This window comes from Cydia splendana, chromosome 15, assembly GCF_910591565.1.
Source record: "Cydia splendana chromosome 15, ilCydSple1.2, whole genome shotgun sequence".
Taxonomy (NCBI): domain Eukaryota; kingdom Metazoa; phylum Arthropoda; class Insecta; order Lepidoptera; family Tortricidae; genus Cydia; species Cydia splendana.
The window spans coordinates 575,990-591,507 of NC_085974.1; the positions used below are offsets into that span (position 1 = coordinate 575,990).

The 15,518-nt window shown below is 34.4% G+C and overlaps 1 protein-coding gene and 1 long non-coding RNA gene across 2 annotated transcripts in view; both read right to left on the reverse strand.

The window, feature by feature from the left end:
* LOC134797458 (uncharacterized) overlaps positions 1 to 15,518 on the reverse strand; it is a 482,950-nt gene that overhangs the window by 42,473 nt on the left and 424,959 nt on the right. The window lies entirely within an intron of this gene.
* LOC134797318 (uncharacterized) lies at positions 6,914 to 8,565 on the reverse strand. The gene is made up of 3 exons (XM_063769541.1): positions 8,410 to 8,565; positions 8,030 to 8,186; positions 6,914 to 7,564 (listed from the first exon to the last, which is right to left on the reverse strand). Exons 1-3 carry the CDS (start codon positions 8,511 to 8,513, stop codon positions 6,914 to 6,916), a joined length of 912 nt encoding a protein of 303 aa, XP_063625611.1. The 5' UTR covers positions 8,514 to 8,565.

Sequence of the window (15,518 nt, forward strand, 5' to 3'; positions counted from 1 at the left end):
ACTTTATAGTCTTGGCAAATATTTTTATATTTATTAACAAGTAGGTACTTACCACAGAACTATCTTAGTCACAGGTTCATAGGAACTATGTTGATTGATGGAAATGTGATTTTGGTTGTTTTTCGCCTATTTTATTCAATAATAAAATAAATATGAATACGGTCCATACATGTCAAACATACACCCCTCTGCACGCGGGTTTTTCCCTGGCGTAGGGCCACAACTGCCACAAGGGTCCTAACAATAGTACAAACAGCGACACTCCTAACTACATCGGTGGTCCTTATTATAAAAGGCATAAGATCCACCGATGTACAGTTAACAGTGTGGCCGGTGGTACTTCAACAAATGCATTCACTCGCCGGTCAGTATTTTATTTTGAACTCTCTTGTCTATGTAATAAGGGTGTTGCTATGGTTATTTATAAACTAGAATTAACCCAGCTTGTAGTAATTATTGGTTTGACAGCAGCAATGCTCTCTTGGGTAGGTACTACATTATGAAATTTGTACTTCTAATATACATTCGACTAAGTGAAAAATAAAACAAAACTGGAAATGTCTAAAATTCATAATTCTAACCTAACCTGCGATTAGGCCACAAGGGCTCATTGCAAATTCAATAAATATTTACAGTGCCCTCATCATAGCAACATGAAAAATCTAGTTTCCAAAATTAATTTGTAATTCGAACCTTATCGTAAAGAAGTAAGGTTTAAAATCGTATGTTAAAGTTTTCGTTCACGAGTAATTATAGCGAACCCCCTAACCAAAACGGTGCCGAAAGAAGAGTAACGTGTTAATTCCTCTTATTTGCACTGACAATTATAATGTTTGTATTTCAAATTATCAGAAGACTCCTGAACGAATGGCGTGAAAAAAAAATTGGTTAAGTGCGTTTTGATATTTTACTGAGGGTTCGGATTAAATAAAGGTAACTCGACAGGCTCATAGACGATGCGAGAACTCGCATGCGAGTTTAATTACATTGCGGGTTTAGATTGGTCGGTTGAATTGCACGTAACCAACAGTCCGCAATGTAACTAAAATTGCATGTGAGTTTAAGCGCCATCTAATTCAGCCATAAGTCTAAATAAAAATTTATAAAACTATAACAACGCGGTCTAGTGCATTAAAGTCATAGGTGAATGATAAATCCTTTCCCGACAACCGCACTTAAGAGCCAACAGGAGTGGTCATTCCTCCATACAAACGTAGTCCTCGTTTTCCTCCGTGGTTTTTGAAGCTAGAGCAATGATTTTTTCAACACAGATTAATATTGTCAATATCTGTGTCGGACCGTTTTGCTTTTTTTGATATTTTTGTTTTTTAAGGCGCTAGAGCCCTTCAAAAACGGCCAAAATGGCCTAATAGACTATGCCGCAATGAGAGGCGTGGTATTCAAAACTGATATCAATTAGCCAAAAAAGCAAAACGGTCCGACACAGATAATTTCATAATCATTTAGATTTCCAAATTTGGTTACGATTGGTTAAGTTTTGGGGGAGGAAAAAGAGGACTACGAAACCTCGATTTTTGTCATTTTTACGCAGGATTTTTCGCCTCAGCTGCAGTTGTCCCTATCGCACTAATTTTAGGGGCGGAGTCAAGTTTCTAAATACGTACACAGCCAGAAAAGTGATGGGCAATAGTCGACATTTAATGTCGATAATCTAGTGATGTAAGAAGTTATCGATAAACCGTCTTGTGTGAAAATATCTAGATCCTAAGATACAAGGGGTTTTGGGTTGAGAGTAGGGAACACATTTTTGTAGTTATGATATACAATCTATTATGAACTTTTTGGTTCTAATATTTCAAATTAGAAATCAAAATCAAAAATATTTTATTGCATGGTTAAAATGGGTTAACACAATTTTTAGGTACCTACAGGCACGCTACGTAATTGTCGAGCAATTTAGGGTCCTAGCTGAATTGGTTGTTCCATACTTACTCGTGCTCTATGGAATGTCCAATTTAGCTAGAACCCTAAATGGCTCAACAATCACGGAGCGTGACAGTACAAATGATTCATGTTCTGTATATAAAGTCTACAGCAATTTTGATAGCACACGCAGTGCAAGTGTTATTTATATGTCATAATTTCATAGAAGCGACGTTTGAAATAATACTTGCACTGCGTGTTCTATCAAAATCGCTATAGATTTTTCTTGGCCTAACTCTACTTTAAATTACAAAGTAAGGCCTAAATTATAAAATAAGGCCCATCAATGTTTTTTTTTTGTGTTTATTAAACTTGATATGATGATGGCCTCAAAATTTAAACCCGCTTAAGAATCGGGCCTTATTTCGTGCATTATATACAATACTACCCATTTTTGTGTAGTCATTATTTATACTATAGAAGCATTGTTTGAGTAGCCAATTACTTAAACAGTATTTTTTTAAAGGGCAACGGTGGCAATATTTTAAGGTCTGGATAATAAGATACAGATCTTAATAAGGATATCAATGTAAGTGAATGTTACCATGACTACCAAACAAACAAATGTGATAGAATTTGCCAGCTGGCATTGTAACATTCAGACAGTTACCTATGTACCTAATCTGAAATATGAATAAATTAGTAATATTTTAAACAGGAAAGTAAACCGAATTTTGGCCTTTTGCTGGACACAATCACAATAGTAATTTGTTTTACAAGAGGGCAAAGTTTATCGCCACCGGTTGATGAATTTGCAGCACCAATGGTAGAAAATGCAAGCTCATCATCAACTGCATAATCGACGTTTGATATGACTATTGAATTCGTTTTTTTTGCATTAAGGTAACAGATTTTGACATGTCTTATTAAAAATTACCATTGAAAAATAAGTCATAGCAAATATGTTAGAATTATAAATCATATTAATCATATTAATGAGCAAGAGCACCCTAAACCGGCGAGCGTGTATGAGGAATTTTATGAATGTGAAGGAAGCGAAAGTGGTATGTCAGGATCGTAGCAAGTGGAAATCCGTGGTCTCTGCCTACCCCTCCGGGAAATAGGCGTGATTGTATGTATGTATGTATGTATGTATTAATCATATACTTTTTTATATTCTTTTGCTTTCATAAGTAATATAAACTAATTTTTGTAAGCGTTTTTCAATAATTATTAATAAAAAGACACGTCATGATTGTTTACCTTCTTTCTAATGCTAAAAAATAACGAACTATAATAACCGGGCCTTATTTGGTACAGAACCTTGATTTGATAGGTACATCGGATATTCTGGGCCCCTGAGTTTGTTACGTAAAGGACAAAATGGTGACATGTGGTTAGAGCTGATACTGTTAAACTAGTGGTTCTGTGCGCTAAGTATAAAAAATAAGCTTCAGCGAACTCATTAAGCCTAGAAAAAACCCTACACCCTACTGCCACTTAAGTCAGTCTTGAGTCTTTGAATCAATTTCCGTAGTAGTACCACTACTACTAAGGTACTAGGAGGTAATAAGGCCTATAGTAGGTATAATAAGGCCTACCTGAAAAATAATGTTCTTACAACAGTGTAACCGTGTTAGTTATTTGAGTAACATATATGTAAAGTGATACAATTAAAAGCTAACAGCAAACCAGTACATAAATTATATCTTATGTACTTCTTATGAATTACACTCTTATAAAGGTTTCGGCTAATTACGCATATGTGCATCACGCAATAAAATCTATAAGTAGGTACCTTCTAAAGTAATGAATACTCGTATTCTTAAAATAATGTTTCGTATAATAATAATACCCTCAGGTACCTTTATAGTATAATACTTAGAGGTTAAGTTCGTTGAAATTTAGATACTTAAATAAATTACTTTCAATCGGAATAGAGATGTTTTAGTGCCTTAAATTTTCAAATAAAATAAAACTAATATGATACTGGCAAATATTGGTCATATTTCTTGAGTACCTGGGCCTTATGAGAATACAGTAGGTATATGGTGCTTATAAGAATTATGTGCTTCATATATCGAAGTAGGTTTATATAAACGCACATAGGCATTTTACATTAAATTTTTTTAAATGAAATCTGTTTTTAATTCACAAAAAATAATACTATTACACGTTCTTAACCTAGTTATAATCTTTAATATTTAAGATTTTAGTAACTAGGATGAGGGGGACATATTAAATTTATTCCCTAATCTTAAGTTCTAATATATTTATTACCTACTTATCATTATAAATACATAATGTATATTTATGTGTAGGTATATGTATTATATTTATGTGCTTACTTAACTAATAATTATTCTTGTACTATGGTATTCAGTTCTTTTTTTATTATATACTTAATCTTATTAGGCTTATTACTTATTTCTAGTAAAACTCTATTAGGAAAGTTGTTTAGAATAGTAGGTAAGTATGAATTCCAAACTCTATTGCCATATTCATTAAATATTATGTGTGTAACTAATAAACACGATTTACCTATATGTATGTAGGTACCTACCTATACTTCGGCAAGTCATCTTTGACATTAGAAAAATGCAGCAAACTTAAAAAAAATGTAATCGACAATGATCGACCTCCCATTATAAATTAAATTTAGTGCCTTTTTCTAATGTTAAAGTTGGCTGTTGAGTGTAAGAGTATATATAAGTAAGTACACGATTTATTTTCCCTACCCTTTTGACTCATTATTTGACGTTATCATGAATTCTTTATAAGTAAGTATCATAAGTAGGTACCCTACGTACAACACAAATGTCATAATTATTGTAATATTATAACCAGAAGTTTTGTAAACAACACGTAGGTATAACAAAAGGTATAGGTATACTTGAATAAAGGTAGATGAATTGCGTGCGGTCCAATAGGTAACCACAACTCACGGAGTCCAAAACAATAAGCTGATCAGCAAAGTCAAGTAAACAAAGCCAAGTCACAGTAGTAGAAAGATTATCGAGTTCCGTAAACGTAAGCCGGGTCAAAAAATTCAATCGCAACACAGTAAGTAATAAGTGAACGCCTCGTGGCAGTCACGCACGAAAAATGACATTGCAAATTGTCGGCAATGAGGCGCGCGCGGGTGCAAGCGTACGCATCTGTGTGCGTGCATTACACACACAAATACAGTCTCTCACGCCCCGTCAGAGCGACGGGTATATTCAGCTTGAAATCTCAAAATTGACTTTTAGCTCAGCTCCCGTTTCGTCTTAAAGTGGTTCATGCCTTTTGTAGGTGTAGTATGTGATCCCACATACAAATAGAAATAGTATGATACACATGTTAGAGTTCTTATTAGAAATAGAAGAGAATTAATGAATGTAGTTAGAGTCAATGAAATCAGACCCATGATAAAAATAAAATATTTTGTAATCAACAAATGCTCAAAAAGGGTCTTCGTAACTTAGGGGTTGTGCACAAATCACGCGAGGTGTTTTCGGCTACTTTTTGACCCCTCCTCCCCCTTGGTGATATTTGGTGAAGTTTTTGGCTACCCCTCCTCCCCCACACGACCTAACGTGTATTTTTTTGAATTTTTTTCATTCGACCAAATTTAAAGATAAAGAGTATTGTATATAGAAAATCTTGTTTATTTTTCTATTCTCGTCAAATAGACTCGCTATTTTGAAGTGCAGAGTGAAGATTTATGTTTAACGAAACCGAGAAAAAGTATCTACTCATGTGGTAGGTTTTTTTCTTTGTTTCGTTCACTGTAGAAAAATACACGTGAAGTCTCCTTATACCCCCCCTCCCCCAACGTGATCTATCGTGATTTTTTCATGACCCCCCTCCCCCTATCGAACCTCGCGTGATTTGTGCACAAGCCCTTACCAACTTACATAACTAAACAACTTAACTAAACCATGGTATAATAATATACTCCGCCTGGTACTCCATTCCCGTCTTTTCTAGGTCACCTAACTGACACGGGCCTACGTCATCATGCGACAGCGCTATATGATAATATGCGATAGCGCTATATATAGCGGCCATGTTGTTGTGACGTAGGCCCGTGTCACTCTGGGAATGGAAGACCATGTTTTATTAGACTATGAACTAAACTAACTTTCCAAGAATACATTTTAAATAGGTAGTAGGTATTCCTAGTTTTTGGTTATTTTTACTGTGTAATTTTTTTTTTAGGTAGGTGCAACAGATATTCGGTAAAATGGCCGAATAGGCCGACTACCGAATAGTCACCGAATATTTGTGGCATCTCTAGTTATTATTTACCTCTTTTTTCGTCAGAGGTTAGGATACAATGGATATTCTGTTTGCTATCGCATTTTTGTAGTTAAGTTTTACTAAGTTAAGAAAACTCTGATACTTAGTCAGATTTTTTTTAAATCAAGTGTATCATCACGAAGAAAAGAAGGATCCCTAAAATTTCAAGCACTTGTTTTTCAGGCAGAACCGTTACACTTATTTGCCAACCCAAATACGTAAATGTTTTGTAATGTAACACAGAGTAAACAAAAAACATGTTACGATTGACGTACTACAATACATATCTTAGGCGAATCTTCAACGAAACGATCAATTGCGATTATCAATCTCAAATCAAATTATTTTTGGACATTTTAGTTCTGTATTTTTGATATTTCTAATTGTGATGTGTGTGCAATAAAAATGATTATAGAATGAATGATTGATAATCGTGAATTGCGATTGACAGTTTACAACCGCGGTTGATGTATAAGTAGTATAAGTACATAATTTTATTCTATAAAGCTAAAGTAGTTACGGGACTGAAAACAATGATACAACTGATTTATAAGTACCTATTTAATTTATATATCGTTTTTATTTTAAATCACGTTACATTCTTAACAACAAATACAGTTTTCATAAGTGAAGAAACTTAAGTACGAACTTATAACAAATAATTAAATTATTTATTCTCATAGGTACATTTTCATAATGTCATTTTATCATAAAAAAGTATTTGACATAACAGACTTTTAGTCAGTTATTTTTTATCTAAAATATTCATAATCTCATTCTGCATCCTTTTCCTTTGAAAGGGAAAGAGTCGAGAAAGCCTCATTCCTACCAACCTGAGAAACTTTAGCAAATCAGGATCAGGATTCTCTAGCAACACCTGACTCTTCAATATCGTCAGGATCTCCTGCTGTGAGCTTAGCACAGAGCTCATGAAATCAATAGGAAAAATCTCCTTTTCTCTCCTGTTAATTTTCATATCTACTGTCAATAACTCTTTAAGTTTTGATCCTGAAGGCATATCAGGCGTTTCTTTAGGCCTAATAGGTCTAAAATTAAATTTCTGACTGGCTTTTGTTATTGGCTGTTCTCTTATTATTTCAGGTTGTATAGTTTCCATTTCATTTTCGTCCATTTGTGAAATAAAACCCTCTGTTTTCTGCATTTCGTCTATCATCTCACTAAATACTGATTTTGGAGAATCATCTAAAGAAAGTACGTCAGAGTCTGGATTTTCTTCTTTAATTTTCTTGCTGGATTCACCTAAAGGATCAGACTCATTCTGTCGTTTTCTGTTTTCCAGGGCTTCCAGTATATCGTCGTCGTGTTCTGAGAAATAGTCTTCAGTTTCTTGCTTGATTTCTACTTCTTCTGCAGGAGATTGGACACCGGCAACGTTCTGTGACGAAAATTTTGGTAAACATCTCAAAAAGAAAGCAAGCTTGATTTAAAGAGATGGCCTAAAAAGAGAGGGCGGGATTACCAGGATAGATTTATTTCTTGTGCAAATTTATATAAGTACACTAAGTCATAACGAGTGACGAAAAACAGGGAAGTACACCGCACAAAAAAATATACTTAGTCGAATGTGAAAAAATATACTTGAAGTCAGGGTGGGTAGATTACATAAGTACTTAAGCCTTTCGTATGCCTTGTCCCGTATAGGTACGTACCATACAATTTGGACTGTAATATACAATTTCAAAGTTATTACTTAATTCAGTAGCAAATTTTTGACAAAGGCATAGGATGAAAGAGTTAATACGGGCAGAAATAAAATTTGCTAAAATATGATTACCCTCTTAAAAGTAAATTGATATATTGCTTAACAATTTTTTAAGCTTGTGAACTGTATTAGACTTACAACAGGCAGCTTCAAGGTCGGCATAACATCCTTCTTCAGCAGCCTCCTCGTGGCCTTCACCAAGATGTCTTCCGGCTTGAAATGCTCCTCGCACACGCGGTGGTAGCCATAACTGGTCAGGTCCATTCGGCATATTACTTGTAGCCAGCGTAGACGACTGAAACAAAAACATCTGGCTACTCTCTTCCTAAAATTCTAATTCGCACGAGTAATTACTGTAGTTAAGTCGTTATCATGTCGCAAATTTTACCTTAATCAATTTTATAATAAGTTTTATTCTAAAATACTGGCTTAAATAAATAAACTCATTTACCCTGTTATTCAAATACTTTTGAGTAGTTGAACAGGTATATTTATTGCGACAACGTAAAAACACTTACATTTCTGCTTCACGAGGTATTGAAAAGAATGAAAAATCCGGATTCTTGATATTGTTGTTAAGGCAGCCATAGACTGCGCAATAAGTACGATTTATCTTCGGCATTTTAATGTCTCCAACTTAAAACTGTTTAGCAAAATAGCGTCGGCGCGATAGCGTACACACGTTTTCAAAATGGCGGCTACGCGGCGTGCGGCACGGAGGCGCGGCCCTGACTGACGCTCGCCTTGCTCGCTTCGTACACTTGCGCGAGTGAGTAGCACGCACTCAAGGTTAACAAAGATGGCCGCCGCGCGGTGTATAGTCAGCGTCAATAGTTACGAATGAGACTACGCGTCAAAAGTATCTATCCTTCTCTAATACCTGCTCAGCTTTACAACAAAAAGTGTTGTATTTATTATTTTATTATGTAGAAGTAATGATAATATGTATTTATGTATCACTGTAGGTACATTACTGTTGCGGCATTACTGCTGCGGCGTTGACGTTTGATAAAATAAGTGAAGTTCGTTGCCGCATCACTGCCTCGATTAGAAAGTTAAAATCATCATTCATTTCATCTAGGAAATGACAGACAGTGACAGCGCTCGCGTCAACGTCGAACAGTAATACAGTACCAGTTGCTATTCGAATGTCACCTTTACTTGCTCATTCTCATCGTATTAGTATTGAGATCCACTGTGGCCATATCTAAATGTTTTAGTGGCGTAATAAAATGTAACTTTTTTGTGGTAGAAGTTTATCAGTGTTGAACTCAGGTGTGAATTATCACATCGAAGCCAATCATCACTTAGTCACCAAGTCCAAGAACCGCACTAAGTTTTCTATGTACCTGTTATCGGCTGAGCATCGTATAATGTTTGCCCGATTATTGACTTACATTGTCATAGATAAGATAGCTTTAATGGTGATTAAAAGACAGTTTGTTATTTAGGTAAAGAAAGGATTATAAAATAATAAGCTAAAATAATTGAGCTGAAAAATACACGTTCAGTCGAAATTTCATTCGTATAGGTATTATTCGTATACAGGGTGTCCCAAACTTATGGGACATGAAGGGGAAGTACCTTAAATATCGTAGATAGTGTATTTTGCTCAAAGAAGACTTTATGTTATTTTTAAAAGTTAGTAATTCTGCATTCATAGATGTTCTAAAAATTACTCGCTTCGTCTGGGAATCGAACCGACTTAAATGTCAAAAAAAAATCACCCTATTTTTATGATGCCAATCGAAAGAATAGCTAAAAAGTAATAACTCTGCTTAAGTAACATTGTATTTTAAAAGAAAGGAACAACGTGAAATTAATCATTTTAATCAAATTAAAAACATACATGAAACTGCCGTAGTCAATTAAGTGGGTATTGTTTTGTAAATTAATTAATTAAATGCTCAAAATGTGATCCCTCTTGTCTTACGAATATCGCCAATCTTTTAATGAGTCCGCTGCCTGTTGATTTTCTTATCATTTTATGGTGAACACTCGATGTGATATGGCACAATTCTGTTTGCAACTCGCCCACTTTCTCGTATCGCTTTTTGTGTGTGTTTTTGTGTGTGTGTTTTTCACGTATCCCCAAAAGAAGAAATAATTCACCATAAAATGATAACAAAATCAACAGGCAGCGGACTCATTAAAAGATTGGCGATTTGCGTAAGACAAGAGGGATCACATTTTGAGCATTTAATTAATTAATTAACAAAAAAATACCCACTTAATTGACTACAGCAGTTTCATGTATGTTTTTAATTTGATTAAAATGATTAATTTCACGTTGTTCCTTTCTTTTAAAATACAATGTTACTTAAGCAGAGTTATTATTTTTTTGCTATTCAAAATCTATGAATGCAGAATTACTAACTTTTAAAAATAACATAAAGTCTTCTTTGAGCAAAATACACTATCTACGATATTTAAAGTACTTCCCCTTCATGTCCCATAAGTTTGGGACACCCTGTATAGTTATACTAGTAGAATAAAATGGCTGTGACAAATCTAGACAAAAAAAAACCGATAAACGGATGGACAGACATACAGACAAACATGATGAAATAGAAGGGTTTTGTTTTTGGAACTCAAAAATATCCTGTATCAATCTGAGAATTCAAAATAAGATATATAAATACATATTAAAAATTTAAAATGTGTTAAAGCCTGACCAGGCGGCTTAGCACGGTCGCGTTTTTATCCCTTGTCACCATGCTTGTCACGTTCTAACAAGTATGTAAGTGCGAAAGGGACGCGCATAGTGATAGTCGATAAAAATGGAACCGTGCTGAGCCCGCAGGAATGTGATCACGCGCCATGTTGCGGAATTTCACTGAAAAAAAATTCTTCATACTATACTGAACTGGCACCCTATAATTTAGAAATATTAGATTCACGGCGCCCTCTTGACAATGATCATATATTACTTAATGGTCAGGCTTTAGTTTACACTCTTACAGTAATATAAGTATCGTCAAAGACATATGTAACTTCGTATAAGACGAATAAAGTTTAAGGAAAAAACGTGCCTCGGAATTCAAGTAAAAGTCATTCTCGAATAGATGCCGCACACACCTTTAGCCTATCCTCGGCTAGATGGCGTGACGACACCATATTTAACAATTTTAACACATAGATATCAGTGAATGAACATGGATCAAAATGAAATAAAAATAATTAAATCATTTATCCATATATATACATTTTTTGATAACTTTATACGTTTTCATTTTGAGTTTTAGTCGTGTGTCGATAGATGGCAGTAAATTTACAGTGACTACAAAATTTACAATGACAGCACCCCTCTATATTATCTATTCTTTTTGGTATCGTTTATGGTCTTTAATTGTTCAAATGTTTTAGTAATATTATTCCTAAACGTCGTACCTATAACTTTTTTCAACAGTAAGTAAATAAATAATTGTACTTTGTCATGGCGCCAACTTTACCAGGAAAGGAAACTGATCCTTTCGGGCATTCTTGGCTCCGCCGTTCGGCTCAGCATTGCTCCGAGCATTATTAGGGTTGGCACAACTTGACGTCACTTTGCGTGCACAACCACAGATAAGATAGGTAATGTCTTGAAATTTGACAACCCTAAATAGCCGAAAGGGACAGGCCATACATTAGAAAGGGACAGTATGATTCGTCCCTAAATCGCTGTCAAACTTCGGTTTTGTAGGAAGTTTCTTTTCTGTACGGCAGTACCTAGGTACTATTAATTATTCTTTGACGTTACCTGTAGACCTGCTATACAATTTATAAATGTAAATTTACCTCTCTAAATATGTTTTCTCTTAAGAGCCAACGGGAGTGGTCATTTCTCCATACAAACGTACTCCTCGTTTTCCTCCGTGGTTTTTGAAGCTAGAGCAATGATTTTTTTAACACAGATTAATATTGTCAATATCTGTGTCGGACCGTTTTGCTTTTTTTGATATTTTTGTTTTTTAAGGCGCTAGAGCCCTTCAAAAATGGCCAAAATGGCCTAATTGACTATGCCGCAATGAGAGGCGTGGCATTCAAAACTGATATCAATTAGCCAAAAAAGCAAAACGGTCCGACACAGATAATTCCATAATCATTTAGATTTCCAAATTTGGTTACGATTGGTTAAGTTTTGGAGGAGGAAACAGAGGAGTACGAAACCTCGATTTTTGAGATTTTTACGCAGGATTTTTCGCCTTGTCCTTATCGCACTACTTTTAGGTGCCGCTTCCGTTAGCGAGACGGGTATATTTACCTAAAATATTTAACCCTTTACCTACGGGCTATTAAATCGCTCCGTCACCGCCCAATACGGGCATGTTTTGGCGAGAGTCAGCGGTTAGGCATAATTTCACTTACTTGTAACTTTTGAAGTATTACAGCTACACACTTGAAACTTCACACACACAATAAGTATAATGTGTTTAATCAATAAATAATCACTTGGAGTAATAATATTCACTTGTTTTTCTGCTATCAAGCAATATACCAGTCACTAAGAAATTGAAGATTTTTAAGTTACTACTCGCGGATTTCACAAGTTTACGTTTAAGAACATTAGTTTATAATATACTTAACACAAATAAACACTTAAATAACGATAATTATGAAATTAATGCATAAATATCAATCACAAAAAACGTTGCACTAAAACAATTTGCCACTTATGGAAAATAGTGATGTGCGTCTATCGACGCAATTGTCGATATATCGATAACCTAGTAAATGTAAAACTGAAATTTAACAAGTTATGATTGTGGTGAAATTATTATTAGGTACAATAGTACCTAATAATGATTTTATAACATGTTAAATTCCAATATTTTAACCAAAAACGGTAAAAAAACACTAAAAATAACACTCCAAACACTCCCCCGCCATACTCTCATATCGACAACAAGTCGATGAAATTTGAAAACAACACTATTGTCCGCCATATTGAATTCAATTATTAGCACCTCTGCAGTACGGGTGTCAACTCCAGTTGCCAGCAAAAAAGCGGTAATTTTAAAATTATGTTAATGTCAGAGCCATCTACCGAAATATTATGATATTTTTTTCTTTGTATCTATACTAATCACAGTGCATAATGTGACCGCTATTACCAAGCCACAAGGTCTCGTTTTGTTTTAAAAAAATGTTGAACACGACCATTACTTCGATCAACTATAGTTGACACCCGTACTGCAGCGGTGTTGCCTTACACTGTTAAAAATTATGTAATTTTACATGCAAAAAAATTACATAATCCTGTAAAATTCCCGAAAAATCTGGGAAATTTACGGAAAAATATGACATTTTACGTAATTCTCGTAAATTTTTACGAGAATTACGTAAAATGTCATATTTTTCCGTAAATTTCCCAGATTTTTCGGGAATTTTACAGGATTATGTAATTTTTTTGCATGTAAAATTACATAATTTTTAACAGTGTACTGGCAACTCTGGTTGATACGTAGGTAAAGGGTTAAAACTCAGCTCCTGTTTCGTCTTAATATTCGCACTATCTCCTTCCCAACTCTCGACCTACATATAAACCCAGGCATAATTCACTTTCTTACACGTGGTGACAAGTAATATAAGCCGATATATCATTTTTGCACCCTTCTTTACGTGCACAGGTGCTTCGGATCTAAAATAAGAAAACGTAAACATTTCCAAAATGACGTGATTTAGTACAAAATCATTGGCGCTTAAGACCTTTTGATTTGATAGTATAGTTATTGTTTCACGGCAGCCATTTTGTGACGTCATCACAGTTTTATGCTGTAGGATTTATTAGGCAATGTGTGATAGGTAAAAAAGAAATGTGCGTTCTTTTAACGTAGGTTTTGTACTTACTGAACTGATGGAATTTAGATTATACATTCAATTACGAAACTACGATTAGTGTACAATAATTGAAATTAGAATAAAATAAAATTATTTGTAATATGTATTGTTAAGTGTTCGGGTTTTACCTTTTACAGTAAAATGAAAACTGCAAATATGGTGGAGGTTGTGGGATGTGGGATATAGGTACCTACATATTATCTTTAATTTAAGTAAATTACAAATAAATAATTTGTGGTGTAGGTCAGTTCAAAAAAAGAATATGCAATTGATCCGGATCCTATTAGTGTTTTAAGCTACTTTCTGAGGTTTTTCTTGTTATACCAGTCCTATTATTCAAAAATCTGAAGTAGGTATAGGTTTTTAAAAACTAACTGCTTATAATAGTTATAAGACCTTGTATGACGAATGGTAACAAAGGAGTCACCTTATTCTAATTAGTCACTGAATCGATCGAGGTCACGGCGCGGCTTTAAACAATACGTTTGATCATCTGTTAATTCAATTATTATTTTAAATTACCTTGTTTAATTAAAGAGTACTAATGAATGAATGAAAAACTTTATTTCAGGCAACTATTGGCCCAAAGATCTTAAAACTAGCATACATTTTATAAAAAATAATAATTATTGCTTGCGCGTTTTACGAAGGCTAGATGGAAAGTTTTTAATAATGGTCTCATCTCAGTCGATCAGGTTTCTTTTGAGGGTCAAATTATGACTATATGTGTCCCATTGAATCAGACAAAAAGAAAAAGTCAAAATCCGGCTAAGTGCAAGTCGGACTCGCGCACAAAGGGTTCCGTATCATTACGCTAAAAACGGCAAAAAAATCATGTTCGTTGTATGATTCTGTTTTTAGTACTTATTTGTTGTTATAGCGGCAACAGTAATACATCATCTGTGAAAATTTCAACTGTCTAGCACGGTTCATGAGATACAGCCTGATGACAGACGGACAGAGGAGTCTTAGTAATAGGGTCCCGTTTTTACCCTTCGGATACGGAGCCCTAGAAATGACAGTCAAAGAATGTCAATTTTACTCTACGCGCGAAATGCAGTAATCCCTTACTAAACGATCTTGATCGTGACGTCACCATCAAGTTGAAGCCGTCTTGAAGCAATTGCGATTATGATGGTGAAATATTGCGTTTTTGTATATAGTCGCTACAAAATTTATTATCTAATAAAATGTAGGTAAATAATCGAACGGTACGTACCTTTTATCATTTTGGAAATAAAAAAAATGAAATTATGAATCTTTGAACTAGTATATTTTTTATCATTTTCACATTACTTTTTCATCCATTTTATTGTGATAAAGTGCTCATGTTCTATATATTTAACTGGATTTTGTTATCAAATTTAACATGTGTCATCATCTCTATTTTAATACAGACTAAAACTTCGTACTTGTATCTTTATAACGCGACTGTTTACTTCATAATTTTAGAATTTATTTACTACATACACAGTGAAACGTAACTATAGCATATAGACAGGAAACTATTAGTAGCCAATAAGCCATCAGAGATACAGCGTCGTTACGCAGCAAATTGCTAGGAAAGTGCAAATATAATATGTGATCGCTTCCTGAATCGAACCATGGACCGCTCGCCAGGCGAAAGTGATTTGATTGGTTACATTTGTAAACCACGGATTTATGAAATGAAATGAAATTACTGCCGACTGCATTATCGAAATTCTAAAACTCATTTATTTCTCTGCTGGCGTTTAATCTAACGCAATTTAACCGAAATTAGTTACAACTCACTTTACTTGCTTGATATTTTAAATATTTGAAC

What these genes read in the sequence shown, in the direction of transcription:
- LOC134797318 (XM_063769541.1), bottom strand. Translation starts at nt 8,513, where the DNA reads ATGCCGAAGATAAATCGTACTTATTGCGCAGTCTATGGCTGCCTTAAC. An exon ending in ATACCTCGTGAAGCAGAAAT is followed by an intron (nt 8,187 to 8,409) that starts GTAAGTGTTTTT and finishes TTTTTGTTTCAG; the next exon opens with TCGTCTACGCTGGCTACAAG. An exon ending in CGACCTTGAAGCTGCCTGTT is followed by an intron (nt 7,565 to 8,029) that starts GTAAGTCTAATA and finishes TTTTCGTCACAG; the next exon opens with AACGTTGCCGGTGTCCAATC.